We start from the raw sequence: 27,674 nt of genomic DNA on the forward strand, positions 1-27,674 counted from the left end.
GTGGATTTGTTTCTGTAACTCCAAGAGCTATTAGTGCCTGCTTCTCTAGCATTTTTGGGAAAAAGAACAGGCACTAATTGTATGTATACATAATCATACATGCACATAGGGGACACGTATACAAACGTAATGTTAGTACTCCAAAGAAAAAAGAGTATTAAAAGAATTAAGAAACAGTGAAGAAAGAGATGTGAAAAGAGAAGGAAAGAAAAAGCAAAGCAATATGGCCCATAAAATGTCTACTCATGTATGAGTAGCCCAATGACGTCGTGAAACTCCATCTTCCTTCTCTCCGCTCACATGCCTTCTCTCCTCCCTCCTCCTCCTCCTATTCCTTTCACCTTAATTACATAACTTCTCACCCTCTCACTTTTATTTCAGAAAGAAAGAGATTAACCAAACCGATCAATCTGATCCGGAAGCCACCATGTCTGAGGGATCATCGAGCTCCGGAGCAACGCCGGCACTAAGCCGGTACGAGTCGCAGAAGAGGAGAGACTGGAACACGTTCGGACAGTACTTGAAGAACCAGAGGCCACCGGTGGCTCTATCACAGTGCAATTGCGGGCACGTTTTGGAGTTCCTGAGGTATCTGGATCAGTTTGGGAAGACCAAGGTTCACGTAGAAGGGTGCATGTTCTACGGCCAGCCGGAGCCGCCGGCCCCTTGCACGTGCCCACTCAGGCAGGCTTGGGGAAGCCTGGACGCTCTCATCGGAAGGCTCAGAGCAGCCTATGAGGAAAACGGTGGGTCCCCTGAGACAAACCCTTTTGCCAGTGGAGCCATAAGAGTGTATCTGCGCGAGGTTAGGGAGTGTCAGGCCAAGGCTAGAGGCATCCCTTACAAGAAGAAAAAGAAGAGCACCAATAAGGGGAACGAAGAATCAAGCTCTGCCAGTACTACCATCCACTTCTCTTGAGCAACACCTACTTGCTCATTCAAAATGGTAATTAAATTACCTACTAATTACTTTAGCTAATTTCATCTCCATATATATGCTCTGCTTAGTTACTTGGATTATTATTGATTCTGACGGGCTTATATATGCACTGTGCTACTGTGCTAATTAATGTCTCAAGTTCTATATATATTTATATATGTATATTCCTCGTATCACAACCTAAGATTCTTTTACTTTTGATTGTAATTGTAATGGTCGTGAAGCATTCATGCATGTTATTAGGCGGTCGATTTGGTTTATATCATATGGCTATCTAGCTTTAATTTGTTAAACAATGATATGCATTTCCAAGCCGGCCACTTCTTGATGCTCATCAAGACGTTTTTAGTAATACGGTAATTAATAAGTTGATTTCATTTACACATACCCAGACTTTGGTCCAAATGGGGAGCAAGAAACAACAAAAGTCCCACATATATATAATACAGACACACACACACTCCTCACTCTCACAGCCTCACTCACACTCTGCTTACCATTATTCAGTCAACAGCGTCAAATTTTATTCTTTATGTCAAGACCTAAAAAATTCATTAATTAATTACATGCTTATAATGATATATGATGATGCAGTATTAATGGATGTCAGGTTATTTTGTTCATTATAAAGCTAGGAAAATTGGGATACTTTTTCGAATTATATACACGCACAATTATAATCAATAAAGTCAATGAAAAACTAAGAAGCAAGCTTAAAACTGCAATAATTGACTTGTTACACAGTAGTGCTTTATAGGTATAGTTTCCTTGGATCATCAGGTGTCCAGTTCTTTAAAGCTCAAGTATTTCCGCTTGGACTCACTTTTAATTATCGATTAGGAATTTTGCTCCAAAACTTAAATTAGGAAAATAGTCTTAGTATTCCTTCATGCATCTGTTATATTTTTTTTTGGGCCAAATCTGTTGTGTTTATAAATACCATATAATATATGTACGTATATGTACATATACATGTATATATATACATGCACCTGTCATCTAGGTTGAAAGAAAGCTAATTATAGTTATGCCATGTCGAACACACGTTGGAAAAAGAAAAATAAACACGCACGCACATTATGAAAAGCTATTGTTTGCTGGTTCATCAATTAATTGTTTGTTATTCGAATATTTCCCTAATTTAACTTCGGATCCTGCGGATTTTGTCTGTACCGTGAAGATGGTTTTGCAACTGATGAGATCTCATACACTTCCTTTTGTAGCTGAGCATCAAATGAACGAATGATTGAATCCATATGATTGATTAAGGTTTTCGCCTTCATAATCCAATTAAAATCATCTTCCCGACATATAAAATTGTTGAAAATGCTCCCTTTTTATTAGGCTTTTTCTTACAACTTTACAATTTTATACTATCAAGTCATGATTGCATGGAATCTTTCGGATTATTCATGTTCAGACACACCTGATGCTAATTTAATACTACCTCCAATCCTTAATATAAGATCCTGTTGACTTTTATTTTGGTTTTAAATATAAAACCCCAATCTACTTTGTCTTTTATATTTATACATTTTTTTTCTAAAGTAGCATTTCTAACTATAATAATTCTAGTTAATACACTTGATTAGCAAGGATATTTTAGGAAAAACAACACCTATTTAGGACAAAAAGTAACTTAACTTACTTCCTTAATCTCTTCAAATTAGTCAACTGGCTTTTATAATTAGGACCGGAGGTAGTATTAAAATGTTTTGCTAAACTTAACACCATATCACCACCTCCATCGTGTGCCCACTTATTCCTAAATATAATATTATAGTGAAAATCCATGCAAAGGAATGATTTGATATATTTATGCTCACCATTTGATGTGATCTTTTATCGCACCTCGTCAAGATTTTCATGTCCTCTCAATCTGATTCCGTGGGACAGTTTTTTAATAGTTTTATTCTCCTGATCAAGATGCTATTGGATGTTGAGCTTATCAACGTCAAGAATAATTAAGTTCGTTTGGGAGAAACATGTTTGGCTAGAGCAGTGATAACCAAAAAGATTCTTGTAAGTAGTATTAAATTTTGATTTTATATAGGAGAAATTCTTTTTGCGGATTTGAAGATGATACATATATTTCTGAACAAATGTGTTAAGACTTACCCCACCTTTTGTTTCTTTAAGCAAATCAAATGATTATCTATAATTGGGCTGTGTATTACAAGCATTTTGAAATATGTAAAATTAATTTTTGCAAACACTTCTTTCTGCACAATATGCTTAGCCTTGCTAGAGCATGCACATTTACATAACAGTTTAGCAAGGATCTATAGGGAATTAATATATCGGCTTGGAGCCCTTTAATTAGGGCTTTCTCGTTTGTATATATTCAAATCGAACCAATTACGAAACTATTTCTCAGCGATTCCGAAGCTTTCTGGAATCTGATATGCATGTGTGTGTTCATGTGTTGGTGATTTAATATTTATATTATGGATTGAACAAGAGTTGCTTCATTTGGGTCTCTCTCTATTCTGTTTTTTCTTTTCTTTTTTCATCTTCCAGTTGATTTACTATATTGGAGATATAAAATAATGCCTTCTTCCTCCTCCTCCTCTTCTTCTTAATGTCAAGAGTTAGCCAAATCTCTTCATCTTCAGATATACGTATGCATTGTACCACGTTTTACACTTGATTAAATAGTTGGCCGACACATGGAGCACACATCGTAATCATTTTCAATATGATATAAAGATCCACAATAACAACAAAAACTTTAGGCTTCAAACTTTAGTAGTGCATATATAGAAGTCATTTTTTGTCACTGTCCTCTAGGAATCTCAACACATGCTAGGTATTCCCTCTTTTGCTGTGTTTAAGTAAAAATAAGGTTTACTTTATCCAAACATGCTTTCTAGTTCTTAATATAACGCTCATGTTCTTTAATCATATGGGTGCAATTGTTCCCAGTCCTAACATACAAATTCTTAATAATGTTCGACCGACAAACTGATTGAGGCAGATATTTCTTTAACTAATCATTTATTTGGTTAAACTGATTAGTTGATTTGATGTGCAGAGAATATTGTAGCGTACAATCAAATTGGAGGGGGTTCTTCAATAACAAATCAGTGATGCACAATCTATATGAGAGGTTTGGTTTCTATGTATCTGATATAAATCAATGGTATGGACAACTCTTAAAATTTTCTGTCGTTTAATTACTTGGGAATTTGCAATTTCCCACCGTTGCAGAAACATATATCTCAGTCAACTATCAGTTTGTACCTTGTAAAATTTCAACTTCATCTATATATGCAAACTTTTTTCAGCTTTTTCGCTTGTATTGTTGAAAGCTTTTCCATTGAAATGTAACTATATATATAAGTTGTATTCTTCAATTAATGTGGGTGCGTGTCATGAGAAGAAGCCTATCTCTTTTACAAATATAAATCTAATTCTTCCCGACAGTATCTTAGGTACAAAGTTTCAAATGTATAAAGTTATGGATGCGGGGGAATAATATCATTTTTAGGCTCTAAAATTTGGCATCGGTTTTAGTCCCTGAAATTTGAAACTAGATATTTTGGTCTCTAAAATTTAATCCCAGTGGTTTAATTCTTAAAATTTGATCTTATTGTAGTCTGCCTAAAAACTTTTGGCCCCTGAATATTTGTCTCAAATTTTAGAGATTAAAATTGACATTAACTCTTAATATAAATAAATTTAGACTCTGCTAAAGTTAGATGGTATTTGTGAATGGTGACTATACTTTGAATTAAACTATTGGATGGAGAACTAATCCCAAAGCATAGGTGAAGTTTATGACACCTACTAATACCTAGAATGTTGTGAAGCAGTGATGTTTAATTAGCAGTTTAATGTTTCATTCATTCTAGATCTTTGGGCATCTCCGCCTCTATTGTACGTAAAGCCAAACTTAAGATACCATTGTGTGCCATTGTCAAGTAATTAGTGTGTCTTAATCTGATTCTCTTATATATTTTACTGACATATATGTAGTTTTTGATCATGCTCATGAATCAGTGAGTGAGCAGAAGAAATAACTTTAAAACATCATGAACGATGTTTTCCTATATCCTAGTACTTGAAGTCTGCAAAATAAATTGTGTGGATATTGAGACCTGTGAACAGTGTGATTTTTTCTCTTTTGACAGAGAATAGTATGATTTGTTATTGATTCGAAGTTGATGACTTCGATTTGCAATTTCTTCGGGAAATTGAACATTTATGAATGTTTCAGCCCCTTTAACTAGGGAGAGAGAGATTATTTGAAAGGAGCTCGTGGTTTTTGGATTTTTCCATGAATAAAGGTTTTAAGCGCTTCATTCTCATGCAGCTATTATATTATTGTCAAGAGTTTGACCGTTATGCTATCCAATTTCCCTCCTTATTTTATGACCTAAATCCATTTAAAAATTTTTGAGATGTTTATATATATATATATATATATTGAAATTATTTAAATTCATTTCTCTTACATACACATAGTAGATTATTAAGCAACATTTTATTATTAAAAATTAACAATAAGGCGGCACTGAGGCCTATCAACAAACCTTCCAAACATTTCAAAACCAGGCTATTAACCATTACCTTAGACAAGCTTGCATGTCTGGGGACTAAAATGGCATGAAACAAATTAAACTCTGGGGCCTGGGGAGAACTCGGAACAAAATATATACACATCCGCAACAACATGCACGGATCAACCTAGGGAACAACGCATTTGGGACGTGTTGTGGAAAATCATATGATCTTCCCTATAGGATGATTCTGAGAGTCTGGAAAATTTTGAGCTTGGGCGTTCCGATTGGATAGTGTCGACGAATCTTTTGATCATCTTCTTTTGGACTGTCAATGGTTTGATGATCAGGATGGTTTGATTTTATGGATGAAAAAATGGTTAGCGTGGGTGAACACTCGGAATCAAAACCAGATGATGGAGATTACCAGGAATTTCTTAAAGCCAGAATTATTGTGTTTTTTTTTTTTATATCGAGGCACTTAAGGTTTGATGAAGAATTTCTTACCACCAAGCGACTTCCAGTGCTGGGACTCTGATTCGTGTTCCAGATTCGGAGTTGTTCTTGTGGATTTTTATGAAACTGGTCGTCACAAAGGGCTTGTTTGAATTAATATATTGACAAAACTCACTTCTAATTTCAACGGTCTTTTACAAACTGAAATTTAGATAAAATTCAATGGATTTATGCTTCAATAGACTGTCATAAAAAAATCAGTTTAACAAAAATCTGTATGGAAAAAATTCACTAAGTCTTAAATAAAAAAAAGTCGAAAAAAGTAATTCAATTTTAAAATAGCTTTAGTCATATTAGCAAAAAGGAAAATCAAGGATCCAGAAAACAAAAACTTCAATAAACAAAATCAGACGAACACAATTTTTCTAAGGATACACAGCACAGCTTGTAATACAATTAATAAAACAAGAAGATCAAATTTTGTTGTCTTCGACAAACGCACCATCAAGTCGCATTTCTCTCAGAATATAATTCCTTTCGGGAGATTTCTTTTCCAAAAAATGTGAATATTCATCAAGGAATAACTTCCCTGAGGGTCCAACTGAAACCTCATACCTTAGCTTTGTGCGGGTGACTCGTGTTTTTATTGAATAAAACTAAATTGTGGCCTTCATAGAAATTTTTTATTTCATGAAATTATTAAAATAAATAAGGTAAGATAGTTGTATTAGCCGATAGCCAGGAAAAGGGTAAAACAATTGTAAAAAGATTGAATAGGTTTATATTTAGGTTGACTGACCTGTAATTAGAAAAGTCTCGACTCTTGATGGCTCATTTAAAGTTAACAATGCATGATAAATAATTAATAATATTTTTCGGTACAAGATAAATAATTTTTTTTTGCCAAAGTATCGGTATCCTCCTATTAGAAATAATTCTATTCGAGGCATTGTTGAGTACTAAATGTGAACACATCTCCTAATAGAGATTTAAACTTTGGTTTATTACATTACGAGGAACTAGTTTCTTTTACTAAATCAAATTCACGTTAGTATAAACAATTAATAATTGAATCACAGCTTGCTCGACTTTGGTTGACCAAATCCAGAGCTTCCCATTTCCATGGACTGGGCCCAAAGAAAAGACCCAAGAAAATCAAAATATTAGGGAAAAGCCCAAGAATGATGGGCAATGAGACTAAAATTTGATTGAGTCCAAACTTAGAGAGGGCCCAGCCCGGGTGGGGCTAGTTTGACAAATCTGAAAATATATTTTTTATTTTTATATAACAAAAATATATGTATCATAACATTTACAAATGAGAGATGAACTTAATATGTGGATGCGAATTTGTTAAAAAATTGGCATGTATTTTTTCCAAAAAAAGACATGATTTGGCCAAAAAAAGGTAATTTATTTATCACGAATCAACTTTCACTAAAAAACCTTACTCACCTAAATTTTTTGGAAACCACAAAAAAGAAATTTTCATGAAAAAACTAACAGGGATTAGGTTTGATGCAAAGATTTAGCTCCTCACAACAATTGAAACCAAAATTCAAATCAGCACTAAAACAATGTCCATATTTATTATTTGAGCCTTAAATACCAAATGGGACGAGATAAAAATTTTACTGTCTTAAAAAAATGAGCGCCTAATATGTCGCGTGTTATCCTCTGAGTACGCTTTTTATCTAGTTTAGCGATTGTTCGGCAACACAAGACATTCGATTCTTCTTGATGAATTCAACAAAATAACAAAAATTAAACCCAAAAAAAAAAAGAAAACAACTCAGCCATATTAGAATACAGCACTGAACACAACATTGAAAATATATGTCAAATTAAGAAATGAAATTTTCATTTGAGTGAGCCTTGAAGGGCCTCGTTGTTCATTATATCCTCCGCTAATCCTCAGCCAGTGACAAAGACACTAAATTTACTTCACAAGGGTAACTACTATATAAATAGGTACATCCAAAGCTGACCCAAAAATACCTTTCTCAGATTCCTTTCTTTCCAAAAAGAGAATCTATATTTTTCATATTCAAAGCTAAATTCTATATTTTTTTCTCCCTGCAAGATTCTCCATCACCACTTACTACGAGAAACTGTCTGTCAAGGAAAAAATTATATGAATAACAGTTAGATACCCCATTACTCATAATCGTGAGATAATAATGCAATGGCAAGAATACTCATAATGAAATTGATTTAAAATATTCAATCCGCAAAGAAATTAGGACACCCCCTCAAGGACTCCGGCAGTGACATCATCTCTGATTCAACATTTGATAATTCACAAACATGGGCATCTGTTGTGTATGATTTTAAAGATACTATCTACCTTCTAGTTAAGGTTTAAGGAAAGTGGGTTAGGAATTAGGATAAACAACTTAACTATCGTTGAAAAGCTTTTGTTTGACGCAACATTGAGAAGAACGTAAACATGAGTAGAAATCAACATCAGTAGAAACAAAGGCCGTGGTCGTAATCTGCATTTACACTTCATGATAACATTTATCACTAAGTCATTAACAAAAAGCTTGAAAATTATACAAATTCTTAAAAGGAACAACTCATTCTTGGTATTGACTGGTTAAATGTGAACGCACTGGAGAAATCTAATGCAACCGCAACATTGCCTTACTTGTCCAATCATGAAGGGCGTAGAAGAGTCACATGCCTAATCTTAAGCTACTGAGAAGAGGTTAGAAAGCAAAGTTCATAAATAATCTAGTATGAAGTAGAGTGACTGTGAGCTAGAGCAAAAGTAATGATCATCAAACCCAGCTAGGATTAGAAAGAATTAAGAAGACAGAGGAAAAAAAAGAGAGTGAAAAAGGGAGGGCAAAAAAAGAGGAACGTTAAGCATTAGGGGCATGAACTAACTTCTGCCTTTACTGATGTGCTGGTGTCCTGTCACAAGATGTATCAATGAAAATGATGCATATTGTGCATGCCAAAGTGTGCCATATGAATACTTAAACACTGAAGGGTTGCACAGAAAACACTGTTGCTACCAACTTTACAGATACTAAATTGTGCATGTTTTTTCTAGGAATTCATTTTCTTCATGAGGAATGACCAATTTTTAGCCACAGAGATTAACGAATTTACATTTGGTTGAGTCATAAAAGAAGTATTCAATCACTTTTGGCATCAAATTGGCAAACACCATATGGTTCAATGTCACTAAAATTGGACAATTTTGGCAAAAACCATGGCCCTGCAACCAAGAAGTCACACAACTATAAACTTACTGTCCATCAGATAACTTATGTCAGACAAGTAAACTCCTCCATTGTCAATCCCAGCAGGCTCGATTGGACCAGGACGACATATCCCAGATCTTGTTTCTTAAAGAAGATCCAAGTCAAGAACAAAACATATATTCTAAAGTTTGGACAGTTTCTAGCCAATGGTTAGTCGTGTATGAGCTGGAGTGCTGACACGCTACACTTCATTCATATCAGAAGCCAAAAAGCATGTGAAATCATACATGATGAATTAAGCAATCAATACAACCGGGTCCGACCCCCATGATCCAGGACAGAAGTACTTATGAGTGAAGGCGTGAATAAGCTTTTCAGCACATCATAATGCAGGGGTCAACCTGACATATTTGATTAAACTAAAATAGTTTACCTTGAAAATATTAGGTAAATCTCAAACTCAGAAAACATGAAAAATGAAAAACACTTATCATGAAAAAGGATCAAAAGACATGAGATGATCCGCTAAGTGGTTTCCAAATAGTATTGATCAAGTGTTTATGTTAATTCATTACATCAAAACTAGTGTGACGAACATAGAGCTATCATATCCAGGAAATGCACTCTCCATCGCAAATGAAATGAAAAATTAGGAACCAAATGACATCAAATTGATCTAATTGATCTATAACTAATCACCCTCATCATGAGTTCACAACTTGAGTAATTCTCAAACGAACGCATATAGCAAAAATGATACTGTTATCAAGTTCCCACTTTCTTTCCTATACCAGTACAAATTATACAAAGTTACTGAAGAATTCTTATTTGGCATGCTGTTCATCACAAACCACAAGCAACAGCACAAACCTAAGACACCAGTACAGTATCAGAGTTCGTGCATCAAATTCAAGCTAGATTTAATGTAGTCTAAACTGACATAATAGTGACATGAAATCAGAAGAATTAAGGCAAAAAGGCGCACTGTAGCATTGCAGTGATGGCTCTAATGATAAACATAAAGCTCAGAAGACTCACCAGTCTGAGAAGATCGCTTGGCGCGTTTGATTTTTTGAAGCTGAACCTGCGTTTCCATGAAAAGCTCCATCCTCTGGTACTCCAAATCCTTAGCAAATTGCATCCTCTGTTTCTCTAACTCCACCATTTGCCTTTGCTTCGCCGCCTCTACTCTCTCGTATATCTCCCCAAACCTCTCTATTGCTTGTGCCAGCTCTCTGTACCCGAATTCTGAATCCCTATCGCTTTCCCTGTTTTTCTCCCTTTCTCTACCTCTCTTTTTACTTCCAGTGGCACTACTTGACCTTGACTCATCCGAATCGTCACTGTCTGCATCCCCTGCCTCCGCCGCTGCTGCAGCTGCCGCTGCGAAAGCTGAGAATTTCCGACGGAAAGACGGGTCTTTCATGCTCGCCGGCACCGGAGCCGGCAACGCCGGCCGTTTCTGAGTGCCGGATCGGGGGCCGACAGGCACCTGTGAGGTTACCCACGCCGGAGACTTTGCCGGAGGGGAGCTACGGCGGCTACTGTCGATCGCCGGCGGAAGTCTCTTAACTGGAAACGTATCGCCTATGAGAGCGTCAAGGCGAGCGAAGAAGGGCCAAGGGCTAGTATAGTTCCCGTCGAAATCGATGACCTTGTTCTTCTCGATCTTGTACTTCTTCTTCAGAGTGTCGATGCGGTTTTTGCACTGAACGTCAGTGCGGCGCGCCTTCTTGACGTGGCCATGATTGGCGTTAACGGCGTCGGCGACCTCTTGCCAATGCTTCTGACGGAGGTTTCCTCGATTGAGCTCAAGGTGACGTTCACCCCAAGCATCGATGAGAGTGAAGGTGGCGTCCTCACTCCAGCAGTCTTCCCGACCGGGAAACGGCGACGACCGAGACGGAGCAGTGGAGGAGGGCGACAGAGCTCCCGTGAGGGAGTCCATGAGTGACGCAGTGCCGAGGTGCGGTAGGGCGCGATTGGAGGAGCGTAGGCGGTGCGGTTATGCTTTTAGTTAGAACTGCCGGCGGTGGTAGGAAGGAATGGTTCTCAGGTCAGACAATATGGTTAGTCCGACTCCGGAACTTGCCAACGCCAATGTACGACGATAGCCGATCACCGTGCGGGAAACTCCCCTTTTTTTGTTTTAGTCAAAATTTTGTCTTACGATGTTAGTCGGCCAACGGGCCAAGACCATTTTGAAATTGCGGCAACCTTAGTCTTGGGCTTTCAGAATGCCTGACCCAATTGGCTTGCTATGGCCCGACGAAGGAGTTGCGTCGCACAAGAAAGAAAACAACATGATACCCCGGGTATTCTGTTTTTTTGGTTTTTTGGTGCAAAGAGAGAGTTAGAGCCCAAAAATGCAAAAACTAAGTCCCGAACGCTCGCGCTCAAATCAGGACACAAATCAAACATAGAGGATTCAGTAGTTCCTCTCTTCGCCAGAGTATCAGCAACATTATTGCAGGATCTAGAAATTTCCAGGGTCGCTCCAGCATCTGTTGTATCTCTAAGATCAAGAGGCTGCACTCAGAGAGTTGTAAATTGGAATTTAACATATCAATCACGAATTTAGCATCTGATTGAACACTCAGTTCCTGATTCCATACTCCCAAGCCAAGCTCAAGCCTTTGAAAATTGCCCACTTTTCAGCTTCCATGACAGAGCAAAGACCAATCTGATAGCAGAATCCAGCAATCCAATCACCTTTAAAACTTTGCAAACAAACCCCACATCCAGCCTTGTTGGTCACGTCAGATGGGTAGGCAATCTATCATGCACGAGACGCCATAGAAAAACTCTAATCCTCTCAGTACCACGCTATTTCCAAATAGAAGAAAATAGAGTATTATATAACTGGGGAGGATTTTCTTCTAGCAAATAAGCACTTTTCAGAGTGAAATTCCCATCAGAGCTAGCATTCCAAACCATAATATCTGCACCAGCAATATCCATTGGTGGTATAACACCAATAGAGTCTGAAGTACCTCTTTATTCACAATCCCATCCAGTTTTTGAAAATTCTGGGAACCATGGTCCACCCAGTCCGCTACCACACTATTCTCTTCATCACTAGAGAGAGGTCTTAGACAAGAGTCTTTTATTCTTTTGTCTTTGAATAACCAGTGATCATTGAAAAAATTCGCAAACCTTCCATCCCGAATTTGTCAACAAGTACCCTTTTCCAGAATGTCTTTCTGCTTACTGATGAAATGCCAAAGACTAGAGTCACCAGAATGCGCCATAAGCACATTTTTCTCATTCTTCGTCATATATTTGTGGCTTAAAATATCAGCCCACAGACCCTGTTCTCCCTTTATGAGCTTCCAAGCAATTTTTGCACCACAAACTATTCAAGGATGAGATTTTCTATCAATAGAGGTTGGATCTAGTGAAAAAGGTTAATCCCTCATAATGTGATAAATCAAGGTTCAAATCCCTAGTAAAAGATATGACCACATTTAGTACCTGACAGTGCTTTCTAATAAAGATACCTATGTATAACCCAAAAAAAAGAGAGAGAGAAGAGATTCTCTTGAAACCTGAACCATTATATTGTACCTAAGAAAAACCCAATACCCTGGGGTCAACTAGCCCAGAATCACGGCCCAAAACCTTTTTCTAGGATGTTTCTTTTAATTCTCATGCGATAAACATCAATTTCAAATATTATCCTCTGTAAATGGGGCCTGCGGTGCAAAATTAGCATGGAACTTAATTGTAGGAGGCAAAGGTCTTTGGGTTGAGGTTCTGAATAAGAAGTATATGATGCACAATGAAGAAAATCTGCTTACTGCTTTGCCAGGAGATTCAAATCTCTGGAAATTTATTTGCCAACAGAAAGAAGTTATTGGGAAAGGTACAGGGTGGGTGCTGCGTGATGGTAAATCCATTAATTTTTTCAATGATGTGTGGCTGTTCCCGGATAGAAGTATAAAAGATCTATGTCGAAGAACTCTCAACGGAGAAGAAGAGAATAGTGTGGTTGCAGATTGGACTTCAAATGGTATGTGGGACCTTCAGAAACTAACCAATCAGAAAATGCTGGTCATGACTTTCTTTATTGGAAAGCCTCAAACTCTGGCTTGTTCTCTATTAAAGGTGCCTACTTTCTAATAGAAGAAAACCCTCCCTCACTTTATAGCCCAGTTTTTAAGATCATTTGGAAATGGAGAGGAGCTGAGAGGATTAGACTTTTTTTATGGAGAATTTTTCATGGGAAACTGCCAACCAATGTTTGGAGAAGTAAATGGACTCAAGTTTCCCTTTTGTGCGCGCATTGCAACTCTGAGGACAGAGGATATTATGCATATTCTGTGTGATTGTACATATGCAAAATCCCACTGGATCAGTCGGGTAAGCTCAGAACATTGCTCCAATTTTTTTCACAGCTTCTCTGCGTGAATGGATTAGTATTAATCTCGGGTAATATGACCGATGATACTGAATTGGAATGGGATCTATCATGGGGAATTTCTATATGGAAATTCTGGAGGTGGAGAAATGATTCTATGTTTGATGAAAATTTTGTAAAGCCTGCTAATCCTTCAACTGTTATTAAACATAGTTGGCAAAACTATATTATGGGCTCTAGTAACTTGACAGTCTTGAATCAACCGAAATATGCTAAGGCAACACTTTGGTCCCCGCCTCAACTTGATTGGGTTAAAGTAAATGTGGATGGAGCAATGTCAAGAAAGTATGCGGATGCAGGATGCGGAGGTTTGATTAGTGATCATAATGGAAACTGGATTGTGGGTTTCTCGTATCAAATTGGGAAGTGTAGCGTGTTGGAAGCTGAGACTTGGGCGGTTTACAAAGGTCTGAAAATGGCTTGGGATTTTGGATTCAAAAATGTTGTGCTTGAAACGGACTCCAAGAGTTTGTACGATATGCTGTTAAAAAAGGAAACAAGGGACACGGCAACACTCATGATTATGCAGATACATGATATGCTGAATCAACAATGGAAAGTGAAGCTGAGCTATATACAAAGAAGTGGGAATGAAGCTGAGGATGTTCTTGCAAAAATGGGAATTTCCGAGTCCTTTGTTTATGATGCGTGCCCAGATGTTTTAAGGGCTCGTGTGCAGAAAGAGTTTCGGGGATTAAATCCCCACCTGAGTTCCTTTTTGGTTTTTGTTTTCAGTTTGGGCTCAGCCCTCTTTTGTACCCAAAACAAATCAACTTCAAATGGGTTAAATCATTTTGGCCCAAAAAAAAGAGTTAGATCATGGTACCCAGAAAGAAAAAAAAAGGGCTAAATCATATTCATAATGTTCCCACGTCCTAGACACCTCGGGTTTTAAAAAAACTAGGTGCTTCCCACGGATACAGGTGTCTTGTTAAAAAAAATGGTCTCTAAATGAAACGATCCGTTACAACGGGAGTGTCCACCATCCTGTACAAATTTTTTTCACTAGTTTCCATCAACAATGTTAAGTAAATCTGTAAATATTTATTTCTGTAATCCATCCAGTGATGCGTGCTAAGCTATTGAAAAAGTTATTATATTCTATCTGGGAAAAATAATGAAAGAAGCACCTCGCAAAAACTTTTAAAGATATGGAATAAAAAAAAAATCTTAGTACAGCTCCGAAACAAACCCAATGCTGGGGTTTAGACAGCTGGGATTATTATCCGCCCCACCCACGAGAAGAACATGCCCGTAACTCACCACCCCTTTTCAAGGCAATTATATAACATCCAATAACGGCAGAATCTAAAGACTCGGATGGGAAATACTGTGATTTTCTTCATTGCTCAGAGAGGATGGGAGTGAAACAGAATTCACAGATTTCACGGCTCAAACCGAAGACATGTGAAAGATGAAAGATGAGCCGATTGACGTTATCACGAGTTTTAACGGTGGGGAAAAAAAAAAACACGAAACAAAACAAAAATCACAATAGTAGTCTACAGCAGCATCAGCCGAGGACGCTTCGCAATGTGACAACTCTACCAAAAGTTTCTATGTACAAAGATAAGAGGCTGTATTAGCACAATGAGTATTCGCAGTCATCCAGACGAGAAAGGATGTCTTCACAACTTGGCCGTTCATGAGGTTCTGCCCAACAATCTGCACATAAGAAAACATTTTAAATGGAGATCAACCAATAGGTCTAAGTTCAGGCATCGTCATGTGATCAAATGCGAAATAGAAAGGGTTATGAGTATTTTGGCGGTTGCAGAGACCTGAAATCAGCCTGCCCAGTGGACCCTCAGGAATCTCCAGTCTGGATCCCTCGTTAGCAACGGCATAAATTACCTGATCAGCAGAGAGAAGGCTATCAAACATCAGAACTTGAAAGTTTGGGACCCCAAAGGGAAAACTTTCATCAAACAATGCAGAAACTGAAAGCTATCAACCGTACCCTCTCCATTGGTACGCCTTCCCAGGGCCTATTTAATGTGCAAAGCTCCCACATTATCACCCCCAGGCTAAAGATGTCACATTTTTCCGTGAATGGTTCACTTCGAATAAGTTCAGGAGCCATCCATTCTGGGGTTCCCGCTGATGAAGAATCTTTCATTGGAGAATCTGTCATTATTCTTGAAAGCCCAAAATCACAGATCTTCACAGTCCAATGCTTATTCACAAGACAATTGGCACTTTTCAGGTCACGGTGAACTATCTTCATACGATGTATGCACATCAACCCCCTACACCACCAGGTTGCTATAGTAAGTGCGAAGTAACAGATCAAATGTAATAATTTTATCGTCAGCCATAACTAATTTTTAACAAGAACCATACTTTTTAGACCAACGCTAAAAGAACTAGCTTTTTTTTACCGAAGAAAAACGAGCTAGACCTAACCACAGCTTTATATTCTTTGCTATCGAGCTTTATAAGAATATGGCGATTGTATAATTTTCTTAAAAAATCACATAAGAAGTCAATGATTTAATTGGAAGCCATACTTCTTAAAAAAAAAAACAAGCTTGTCAAGCTTCTTTTTTTTCTTTGGGGTGGGGGGAGGACTAGCCATGTTATTAGAGAACCTGATAGCTAAGTTACAAGCAACATAAAAATGACGTTTCTATAGATTCTATCATCCAACCGTCTATCGAACACAATTATAAACCTATGAAATAAATTCCTCAGGTGAAAACAAATGGACAATTATAACCCTAGTGATTTGTTGTTGGGCGACAACAAATGCACAAGCCAATGCATGGAACACTAGTTAAGCGTAAAGGCCAATGAAAATGAAATGATTTTGAAAGGTATATATTGCCAGAAAACTTACCGGCATATATCCCTTAACATCTTCAGTCTTCTCCGCCAACTAAGCTTTTTCTTTTGACCACTTGAATGGATCAAGTAATACAAAGATCCCATCTCCATATACTCAGTAACCATTGACAAACGTGGAGGCTTTGTGCATGCACCGAGAAATAAAATAACTGCATGACATATGATCTAGCAATAAATAACTGCTGGACTCAAACTAAACATATTACAGAAGATAACGTTTCAGCTATATAGGAATAGTAAGTAGATGCTGATACGTACCATTAGGATGTCGAAGCCGGCTGGACAAAGACAAAAACACATACAAAGGGAAAGAGCATGGTTGTTAGAAAATTTTAAATAGGCCAGAAAAATTGATGTCAAATGATATTTTGAGCAATAAGATACCTGAGAATTGTTATCTCATTGCAGAAATCTTCCATGTTTTCAGTAGTCAAATCTTGCTCCAGAAAGACCTTTATGGCAACATCTGTTCCATTCCATATGCCTCGGAATACTTCTCCAAAGAACCCTGAAAAACAATGCATGCATGATGGTCAAGCAGCCAAACCATAAGTTACTTGTCATGTCAATCTCTATTTCCTTTCTCAATTCATGGTCCAGATTCAAAAAGGTTATTACTCACTACGTCTTTTCCTTTTATGGTTCAGTAAAGGCCAATCCCTTGAAATAGCCATTAGTTAAACAACTCCAACAAGCCAAAGGCCAATTCCATTTTAGTTGAGTTGATTAGGCAGCACTATCAGGTAAAAAGAAAAAATAACGGTCTCCATCATTTGGATAACTCTGCATCTTCTGGTCATTTTCTTGATTCAAAATTTATGTGATACATCCTCTTCTTTGGTATCATCCTTGATGTCAGGTGAATTCTCATTCCTCAAGTCTTTCACGGACAGAGGATCTTGATGGAAATGCTCCCCAACGTCTTCTGATGCTTCATTTATACTAGTCGATGGCCTAACAAACTAAGTTTGATTATTTTGCAAGTTCTTCATTTTAAATTCTTCAAATTTGATTTCTTTACTTGCATGTGAAGTGAAGTATTATAAATCTTCCCTGAACTTGTTACATGGAATATAAGGGGGTTAGGGATAACTGGGAAAAAGGGAGAGGGGCATTTAGGGAATAAACTGTACACTTCTATTAGACTTCACATATAGTCACATACTGTCATCTACATATCCTTCCTCTGGTCATACTAACAAAGGTGTGCAGTTAATCCTCTAAATGCCTCTGTCCCTATTTCCTTAATTACCCTTAACCCCCCTCAATTTCCATATTAACAACGCTAAAACCTTGACCAAAGGTTACAATTAGGATTTCCCTTGCGGCTCCTTTAAATAAGGTCCAAATGCCGAAACACCCCCAAGTCTTGAATGAACAGCTAAAAAGGACATAAAATGATCCTTTCTGTCAAATGGGAGAATTAGATTTTAGTTGCATAGAATTTTTTCTCCTTTTTTGAGTGGGAAATACAAGCATTCTTCTATAGTCCTCCGGGGATCAGCTTCTTCAACAGAAAAGTAGATGTAAAAAATCTAGGGATTTCCCTTTTGGTTATGCTGGATCTGTCAAAACCTAACTCACAAATGCAGAAACCAGGCACATTTAGATGGTAGGAATCATGCAATCCAACCAGAACCAAAGAATCTCACAATCTTCTAGACATAACAACGGTTCTTGACCTACTACGCAACGTTTATTCTCACCATACAAATCATAACTAAAGTGATTCAGATAACATACTTACCAATCCCAACACGCATTCCAACGGTTAGTTCTGAGAAGTCAATATTCCATTCTTCATATGGTAACAGAGGTTTATTATTGAACATCGGAGACTCGAGGACTTTGTTCCATGTTGCCTGTAGCTCATTACTTGCTCCATACCCTGATGATCCACTTCTCCCAGATGCTTCACCCCTATATTCATGTGGTGAAGAGGGTAACGACATTGCCTTTTGAGAAGTCTCTTGGTCATGCTTAAGTGAATATAAAGCAGATCTTTCATCATGACCAAGATGGAAATTTGAGACCTATCATATGCGGAAGCCAGAATCACATAAAGAACATTAGAGATAAATGAAGTGAACTTAATAAGAAAATACCCCCCACCACAACACCCTGAAAAAAAAAAAACAAATTAAAGACCAGAAAACTTCATGTTACCCAAAGAAGGTAAACGGTCCATATTCATCATAAACAATACTACACATGTGGACCTATAATCAATTAATCATAAATGATAAAAATTCAAATAATTTAAGCATGCACATTAATCAATAAGGGAATAACTTAAAAAATCATTAAAAAATTTAAGTGGGGCAGGAGAACACAGGAAAGTATATTGAATCTTGTAAATCCTAGAGTTTCCTCTTTTCCATACAATTAATATTCACATAAATAATATAAGAAACATAGCACAACAAAGGGAAATTCTTAAGATGACACTTTGCCAGCCATGACTACTCTTGAGTAATCTAAAAGGCCAAAAAATGATGAGTGAAGAAACGGATTTTTCAAACAAAGACGCTCATCTAGGCTATTGGAACAATAAATCAACGATATAAAATAATGGGCTCATATGAGATGATGAAAAGGAGATGGGCACAGAAAGGTTTCATTTAAATAATAGCATATTCCTTGGTTACCACCACAATGAAGACATACATTTTTCTGAAGATTATCACCGCTACTTCTATCAGTTGGAGAATGTGAGAAGGATCGATCATCCCTCTGCTCTCTCAAAAGACGATTCTGCTTTAGTGTTTCATTCATTGCCCGTACAGCCCTACAAGAAATTAGATCCTGAGTTATCACGGTACAAACAAAGCTTACAGATCAGTACAAACAATACATGCACACGTAAATAGTAATTAACAGATGACTATGCATAGAGAAAGTGGAAACAAAAAATTATAAGCACTGGACTAAATCACAAAAACATTTTCGCATCCATCCCATTTGTTTTAAGTTATCATACTAGCTACAATCAATTGAATTAATTCATAATGAAGTTTAAATTCAACCAAAGCTTGCCAATTATACATTCATTGCCTAATATTCTATTTTCAAAGGATAAATTAATAAAGATATGGACGCTTAACGAAATGAAAACCTTCAAAAGCAGGATAAAGTGAATAAATAAATAAGAGTACAATGAGTTGAAAAAATTAAGGGGGAAAATAAGCAGAAAAGAGCTCCCTAATCCCTTTTCCAAAAACCAACATTTAAAACTCTTGACCTGGAAGCAACAACAAAGCTACCAAATAAAAAGCCCATTCCATAAAAATATCCAGTGAATAAAGAACAGTAATGTATTCAAAGCAGATCATACAAACAATTTTACATAGACATGCATGACAACACAATTTCATAATAGCAAAGAAACATCCAGAAGAATAATGGAGCAGTGATCAACCTTACGATATCATCACCAATTTCTGGTGTAATGCTGATGCTTCTTCTTCTGATCCTACGAGCTTCTGATGACGGCGCACTATCTGACCTATAGCTGCATCTCAAAAACGAATAAATTCATATTCTAAATCATACAATTAAAAATCATGAAATGGTAAAGAACATAGACCAGATAAATTGATAGATTATTCAACAAATGTTCATGGAAAAGAGATGACCGCATATGAGCAATTGCAGTGAATGCAGTAATCCAACTATTGCCATTTAAACCTACTTACTAAGTATCCAATGCCCTTGTAGAAAAACGGGGTAGATGCACTCGTCAAGGCAGATAATCCATAAGCCGCAAAAGTAATTATTTGCCATAACAACATACTAATGATTATGATAAAAAGGAAATCATCGCATAATTTCCTGTTCACCTATGACGACTGTCGGTTTCCATTTAATTTATTTAGGCCATCTCAGTTTATGTCAACCGACAGCTCCTTAGAAAGACTTAGCAACCAATCTCATCCCACTGCTTTTAAAAAAACTGAACTGGTGCCAAGTGTGAAGATATCAAAGATCAATGCAACAATGCCATCCTAAACTTTTAATGCAAGACATCTAAAAAACAACAACAACAAGCCTTATCCCACTAGGTGGGGTCGGCTACATGAATCATACAACGCCATCGTACTCTGTCAACAACCCAATCCTTAGATATGTTTTGATTAGGAGGTCTCGTTCAATGACCTCATTCAGCGTTCTTCTCGGTCTTCCCTGCCTCTTTTTATGGGACTCCATCTTGTTTGATCCACCCTCCTCACCGGGGCCTCCAAAGGCCTTCTCTGCACATGTCCAAACCATCTTAAGCGATTTTCAACCATTTTCTCTTGGATAGGTGCCACACCGACTCTTGTCCTGATCTTTTCATTTCGAATCCTATCTTTTCTTGTATGACCACACATCCATCTCAACATCCTCATTTTTGCTACTCCGACTTTGTGCTCTTGTTTTTCCTTTATTGCCCAACATTCACTACCATACATCATAGCTTTAAGGCAAATTAATATTAATAAAACAATCAAGGAGCTTCATTAGACAACATAAACCAGAGTTTTCATGGTTCTTAAGATGGTGTAAGCACCCTGCTCCCAGATAGTCAAAAGTTCTGTCCTAGTTGCCTCCCATTCTCCCAAGTAAAATTATGTTTCAGCACAGATTATAGTGGGCCTTACACGTTATGCTCAAAGGCCCTTAATGATGGAGCATGCTAGAGTTTAAAATTTTGCACAAACTGTTCTTTGACATGATAATAACAAATGCATGCCTAAAGTTGCAAATCATCTGCATATAATATAAAAACTCAAACAACTCGTATTGTTCATGAGCTATGAACAGTACAACTCATCTTTCAAACTTCGTGCAATACAAAACCCACGCAAGTTAGCTAACATACTGTAAATGAATAATACAATATTATATTGACTGCTGCATCAGAAAAATAAGCATTACTGTCTGTTGTCCTCATAATGCAAAGTAAACAAGGCAGTAATTCTCCTTGATGACACGGTTGTAATAAGTAAATGCTCTATCATTAATTTATAATCATAAACCCCTAAAGGCAACACGTCAATCACAAGCTCTTTTAAAGTGCTTCATGAATCAACAAAGATAGGAAAAACATGACAGATCAAACCAGACATTTGAAATAGAAGAGGTTGAAGAACTCATGAGAGAAAAATGATTTGTATCAAATAAAACATAGAAACAACTGATAAACAAAAATTGAAGTAGAAACTAAAGTAACTAAAACCTAATCACTAGTATGAGACTTCAAAAGACATATACCCTATAACTATGTATCGGGGCAGAAGCCTATACTATGGAAATATAAAGGCAGGAACCTTGATGTAGCCCCGTCATCAGCAAAATCTCTAAATGTTTTCCTATCACCGCTAAGCATGGACCGCGCACGTGCTCGAAATGAGGGGTGTTCTGGACTGCAAAACCGAAAGTATTTGAAGGGAAAAGAGAAGGATAAATTATAAACATTCTAAAGTAGATCAGTCTGTTGAACTTCAAAAAGAATTAGAACCCTTCCACTAAATTTGAGAATGATAACGACTACATGGGCCAATTAATAAGAATAACTGGCCTGTCCTAGGATCAAATAGTGATGAGGATGCATTACTATTGAGCCAACAGAGAAGGTATTGCTTTCACTGGGGGGAAAGTAAGTCAAAAAGAAGGTTCAACCATGGAATTAGAAGCACATCCGCATGCGCATGCACATGCACATGCACATGCACTTACAATAAACGGTTAAGATTTAACGTCAAGTCGTCCGACCCTTTAAATAGGTATGCCTTGGTCAAAACAAAATGGCAATCATGCAAGACACAACAGTTGGCAATTTTGCATGCTACAGACACATCCTACATCACCCCAAGGCAACCTGGCAAATCAGCCAATTAAGCAAAATAGATCAAACACTTCATGCCAAATCAACCTAAAACAGCATTATTGAGTCAAATATAGCAATAATTATTTCCGTAGAGATGGGCTCAACACAGCATGATTACTGAGCATTATTCTGTTCCTAATGACACTGGGCCCACTTTCATTTTTATTTTGAATATTGCGATTTCAACAAAGACTATCTGTCCAATCATTGTTATGAAGTGCAGATATTGACGTGATGTCATCTTTTGCCAATTGTAAACATCAAAATCAACGTACAAGCAACAACATCAAAAATCAACAGTCAACCAAGAATGTAGTCACCAAACCCCCATCTTCTGAACTCGTGAGCTTCCAAGGAGAAATAGACCTTACCCTCTACAATAACATTGTTAGCATCAACTCCAAGCCTTTTATCACATACAACCATCTGACATCATCATTTTCTCCTAAATCCTCATAGCATTCTTCACCTCCCTCGCATTCTATATGTTACTTCTACTATGAAACCCACAATCTTTTAGACCAGACCAAGCCTGTCTACCTTAAATCATGAAGAGATATGACAAACAGAAATACAACCTCTGGTACTTCCAAGAATTACTTATTCCAATAGATAAAGAAGAATAAGATGCTGCCTTTTAAATATCATAAAATCCTGAAGCACATTGCACCCTTACCCTACAAGTATAAATTTTCTCACAAGCAATACTGTGTGATCTACGTATTATAGTGTTGGATACTATAGCTTATTGACATTCTAAAACTTCATAGAAGAACAGAGAGACTGAGATGGAAAACATTATTCCAGGGCCAAAAAGTCTCACAATGCCATCCCACGTAAATTAAAGGCTAAAATGGTAAAATCCAACAAGTCAAACTCGAAAAACTTTTGAAGCACAATAATCAACAAAATATCCAAAACCAGTATGATGATTAATAAAGAACCACATTGGCATAATCATATCAATCTAGAAGACAAGGTAACTATATATAACCTTGAACTAGCTGTCCTCTGTTCAGCAATGACCCTTCTCCGACTACGCCGACCAAATGCAGTTGCAACGTTGGGTTCACTATGAGACAAACTGAGGGAATTGGGGGAAAAAACCAACAAGAACGAGTTGGTATAGTACATCTTTTTAGTTGCCAGCCAAAACGTTTCACAAATTATACAACTAGTGAAAGAACATTCAAAAGTGAAAAGAAAGAGACTACAAGAACAACAGCAACTGAAGAAAGAAAACAGCAAAAATTGAGAACGTTCAGATTCTGAGGATAAGCAATTCACCTCAATTTGTTGTCCAGAATGATATTTGAACGTAACATGGTGTTTCGTAAAGAAATGCCTGATAAATTTGAAGATGCGTCATGTCTTCTGTGAAATTGGAGATTTTCCTCTCTTTCAGCACTGTATAATAGAAACAAGGAAATTAATACTGGTCTCCTAATAGCTCTTGTAATTGGCATAAATGATATACAGGCATCAAGATTTTCTACCCAGAATCTCAAGATTCATGTTTTAGTAAACAGGCAGAAGTATATCCAGGAAAAACAAAGGTAGGAACTTATATTTAACCAATGATCAGCATGTTGCTTGAATATGGTTGGGCCAGTGCATAATCAAAGTTAAGATCAAACGCATAAAATCATTAACAGGCACAGTTTCAGGACCTGTCAATATCTACTCTCTCTGAAACCCCATATAGAGGACTTTGGGTTCTAAGGGCGAATCACAGGAATCATTCTCCGCAAATCACTCTCTCCCCCGCGCAGAAATATGTGTCATGAAAATTGTCTTGGTTGATTGTGGATATAATTGGCCGGGGAATCGCACGAGATCAAACCAATAGCTCCACAGAATTTAATACAACTATGACAGACAAATGCTTGTATGAATCTGCACATTCAAGGACTCCGTCGTTTGGCAAACCCTGGTAAAGAGAATGATAAAAAAAACATGTATACTTCAAAAATTATGCACGATGACAAAAAATAAAATTAAATATTTATTGTGATTTCTGTGCCAAACAAACATTGCAATAATATTTGAAACATTGATAACATAGTACTAAGTGTTTGGTAAAGAGCAATTATCTGCTAAACCAAAAGAAGTTAGATCTTACCACCATTAGTTTACTTTCAAGGCCTACAGTATCTGCTAAAACTTTAAATAAGATCGCTCGAGGACGGCATGAACCATGTTTTATCTGCCCCAGCAACTGGACACTTCGATTCTCAAACATGTGGGAGGTTTCTTCTAGTGCAGCTTTTGCTGGACTTTCCACATTTGGCCGCTTGTAAAAATCAGAAACCTGTACAGAAATTGATGAGGTCAACATAAACACAACAATACATTTTACTATTCTTTAAAACAAATCAATAAATAGAGGCAATGAAAAACAACTTTCTTGTACATAATAGACACTAATCATCTGTAGTTCCCACAAACAGGCATGTAATTAATACTTTCCATGGAACGATTATATTTGAAAAAAATACATAAATAGCTAGCAGCTGGCTCAAATCAGAAATCAAAAACCCAAAAAAAAAAAAAAAAAAAACAATGCAGTCAGCTAAGACAAACATTCTTGAGAGTTGGTCATTGAAATTTATATAATAATGTTGTCAAGTGAGCACATTATTGGCAACAAGATTGAATGAACTTGTATAATTTATATTTATAGAATTAAAAGTAATGCATAGTGAGAAAGGGGCAACACTTTTGATTTGGAAATCCTCGCACAAGAGCTATACAATGAAATATAATAAAATTACATACTAATCCTGCTATTTTCTTAATAACTGCAGCGGGATTTGAGTTCAATCCTTTTACTAATGCCACCACCAGCTGCTTCAACATGGATAGCTTTTTATCTCTTTCTGCATCCACAAGAATGATATCAGGCCTAAAACCCTCTCCTCCCAAAGCAAGAAGCTCTTCCAAACAAGGAATATTATGAAAAAGTTCCTTTAGTCTTTTCTCTCCTGCACATTATTAAACTAGAGTTAGTGACAATAAAATGAAAAGGAAAACCATTAAAATTTAATATAAAAAACTTTATAAAGCGAACAATGACACAGCAATGAATGAATATTATAGAAGTTATTAAACAAAATGGTTAAACTCTATTTTAGTTATGCTTTAGTACTTGAAGAAAGGCAAAAATTGCTGTTCAAGAAAGTAACCATAAGAAGTTGAAAAGACAGATATCAAAACACACATCAGCTTCCGTATTTAAAATTTAGACAAGAAAGATCCATAAAATTCCTAAAAAGGTAGAATCACACGTTCCGATAAATAATTTACTTGAGAATATAAAACAAGAAATAGGAAAATCAATATTATATTAGAAGTTTTTTAATTCAAAAAAAAGTATTTCTAGCAAGAGAATGGAACATATGCTAAGGTGATACGTGAATTGAGCCTCACCGGAATGACTGAATAAAAACCATTTGGTATTGGTTCGGAAAGAACTCCAGTGCGCCAGAGAATTTGAGATGCTCTATGAGGTGACAAATCACCTTGCTCTGAATGTCTTGGTGATTCTTTATTGTTTAAGACCTCATCTTGAGATCCCAAAGAAACAGATCCAAATTTTTCAACGAAATCTGAGGGCCACCATGAAGTATTAGAGGGCCCTTGCTCTGCAGGCCCTGAATCTTCTCGTGTCTCTGCCATGTCCTAGTATATTTAGAACGTATAACCATTTCGCTTCGCTTCTTAACCCATCAGAGATGTCTCCATGTTGAAGGTAGTCATCAAACAGTAAACCATTGAAGTATATACCTCAGTAACTCCAACTTGCTTCAAGCTGGAGGCCATATGACCTGCAAGAATCAAATTATGGCATATGAAATAAATAGAAAAACAGCAGCAGAATATTAGAGGACAAGAAATTCTCATATAATCCAACTCCACATTTAAATGGTAGTGTGGCATTGGTGCAAATCTAATTCATGCAAAATGCTAATAAATAGTTAAACACCAAATCACGTCTTAGTCCTTAAAAACATATAGAATAATAAAACAGTTTCTACGTATTCACTTGGCAGCTCCACCCTTTCGAAAGAAATCTCCTTCTCGGATAAAGGGAGACAGAATGAGGAGTCAATAAACGCTAACAAGTTAGTTTGCTGTTATTTTTCCTTTGCACTCGCCAAGGGGAATAGCTTACTTACATTTCTTCTTGTAATTATACTTTTTACTCTCCAGTAATATATTTCTTCCATGAAAAAGATTCTAATATTTCTCCTCAATGATAAAAGTCTCTAAACTATGCTATGCATCAAAGGCAAATTGCCTATCTACGTAATATAAACATACTATTAGAATAACTACAGTTGCCGCAACCCTACTGCCACAAGGCAGCTTCTCTGTCCTCATTTGCCATCCAAAGCCTGCTATTAATGCCTAAAACACGAGGAACTGATTCCTTCGTGGGGTGAAGTTCATTCCGTCATATAATCTTCATCATCAATCATCCAAATAAAACAACCATGGCAATCTCTCTCCGTGCTCAGTTGCTCTTTTATTTTCCATATTGTCTTCCTTTTAGGAATCTTCACTCGTTGGAGAAACAAAAGGACAGATAAAGAGTATCAGATTCTATGTGTCCATATATCCTTTTATTTCTTTTTTTCTACATCAACGGATAAATCATTTCTTTAGCTATAATTTTTTCAAATATATTTATTTTTTCGATTCATTTTGTTAAGGATGGCATAATTTTCAATCGTACCAGTAGCAAATACACAGCAGCTCAGAAGCTGCGTGGTGTGGAAATAATGCCTTCGTATCTCAGATTTATGTGAATTTCAGAACACATTGGATCAAATTACTACTCATTTGGGAACCTCACTAGTCACTTTCTAAAGAGAGCTATTTACTTGAAAAATATCTCCAGTCACTTCAAGTCACCTAAAGTCAGGGAAAAAAAAGCCAAAAATAGGACAGTATCTAAATTTTGCTAAAAACTCGTGCGCGTAAAGACAGGAGAATGCTTCAACAAAGAATCCTACTCTATAAATACTGATTTTATAATGTTAAAAGCAAGAGATTAAAACCCAATACAATGATCAAGGACACGAGAAATAAATTGTAAAAGGAGTGATTTACCGCCAGCAGATCCAAGCATTAGACCCCAAATCGCGTATTTCACCCAATAGCATTTAAATCTCAACTCCTCCGCATCAAGCGCCTCACAGCCTGGATATCCCCCGGAGAAAACTGAAGCTAAACAAACACCAATATAACTACGGAGGGGGGGGGGGAACAGAAACAAGCGTGAGAGAAACGAGGAAATGAGAGAGTGAGTGAGGGGGAGGGAGGGAGATGGATTTGATATTTGGGTTTATTGATTGATGGACGAAGAAAGCGATGGTGTGTTCAGAGAGAGAGAGAGAGAGGAGAGAGAGAGAGAGAGAGA

At 36.9% G+C, this 27,674-nt stretch overlaps 2 protein-coding genes and 1 pseudogene across 4 annotated transcripts; 1 reads left to right on the top strand and 2 right to left on the bottom strand.

The window, feature by feature from the left end:
- The first annotated feature begins 364 nt into the window (after positions 1-364).
- Positions 365-4,230, top strand: LOC114720325 (protein LIGHT-DEPENDENT SHORT HYPOCOTYLS 10). 2 transcript variants are annotated; one of them, XR_003737966.1, is made up of 3 exons: positions 365-946; positions 2,867-2,962; positions 3,975-4,230. XR_003737966.1 is itself a non-coding variant. In XM_028905968.1 (2 exons), exon 1 carries the CDS (start codon positions 428-430, stop codon positions 917-919), a length of 492 nt encoding a protein of 163 aa, XP_028761801.1. In that variant the 5' UTR covers positions 365-427; the 3' UTR covers positions 920-946; positions 3,975-4,230. The 2 variants fall into 2 exon arrangements, 1 of the variants encoding a protein (XP_028761801.1); XM_028905968.1 differs by lacking the exon at positions 2,867-2,962.
- A 3,494-nt stretch (positions 4,231-7,724) lies between these two features.
- On the bottom strand, positions 7,725-11,246 carry LOC114720316 (trihelix transcription factor ASIL2). 2 transcript variants are annotated; one of them, XM_028905960.1, is made up of 2 exons: positions 10,152-11,246; positions 7,725-8,009 (listed from the first exon to the last, which is right to left on the bottom strand). In XM_028905960.1, exons 1-2 carry the CDS (start codon positions 11,059-11,061, stop codon positions 7,990-7,992), a joined length of 930 nt encoding a protein of 309 aa, XP_028761793.1. In that variant the 5' UTR covers positions 11,062-11,246; the 3' UTR covers positions 7,725-7,989. The 2 variants fall into 2 exon arrangements, with proteins under 2 accessions (XP_028761793.1, XP_028761794.1); XM_028905961.1 differs by having other exon boundaries at positions 7,725-8,013; positions 10,152-11,244.
- A 3,608-nt stretch (positions 11,247-14,854) lies between these two features.
- On the bottom strand, positions 14,855-27,670 carry LOC114720314 (serine/threonine-protein kinase EDR1-like; annotated as a pseudogene).
- Positions 27,671-27,674: the final 4 nt, after the last annotated feature.

Source organism: Neltuma alba, unplaced genomic scaffold, assembly GCF_004799145.2.
Source record: "Neltuma alba isolate B1F8T4 unplaced genomic scaffold, ASM479914v2 tig00011972_pilon, whole genome shotgun sequence".
Lineage (NCBI taxonomy): Eukaryota > Viridiplantae > Streptophyta > Magnoliopsida > Fabales > Fabaceae > Neltuma > Neltuma alba.

What these genes read in the sequence shown, in the direction of transcription:
- LOC114720325 (XM_028905968.1), top strand. Translation starts at nt 428, where the DNA reads ATGTCTGAGGGATCATCGAGCTCCGGAGCAACGCCGGCACTAAGCCGG.
- LOC114720316 (XM_028905960.1), bottom strand. Translation starts at nt 11,061, where the DNA reads ATGGACTCCCTCACGGGAGCTCTGTCGCCCTCCTCCACTGCTCCGTCT. An exon ending in CAAGCGATCTTCTCAGACTG is followed by an intron (nt 8,010 to 10,151) that starts GTGAGTCTTCTG and finishes CTTGACAGACAG; the next exon opens with TTTCTCGTAGTAAGTGGTGA.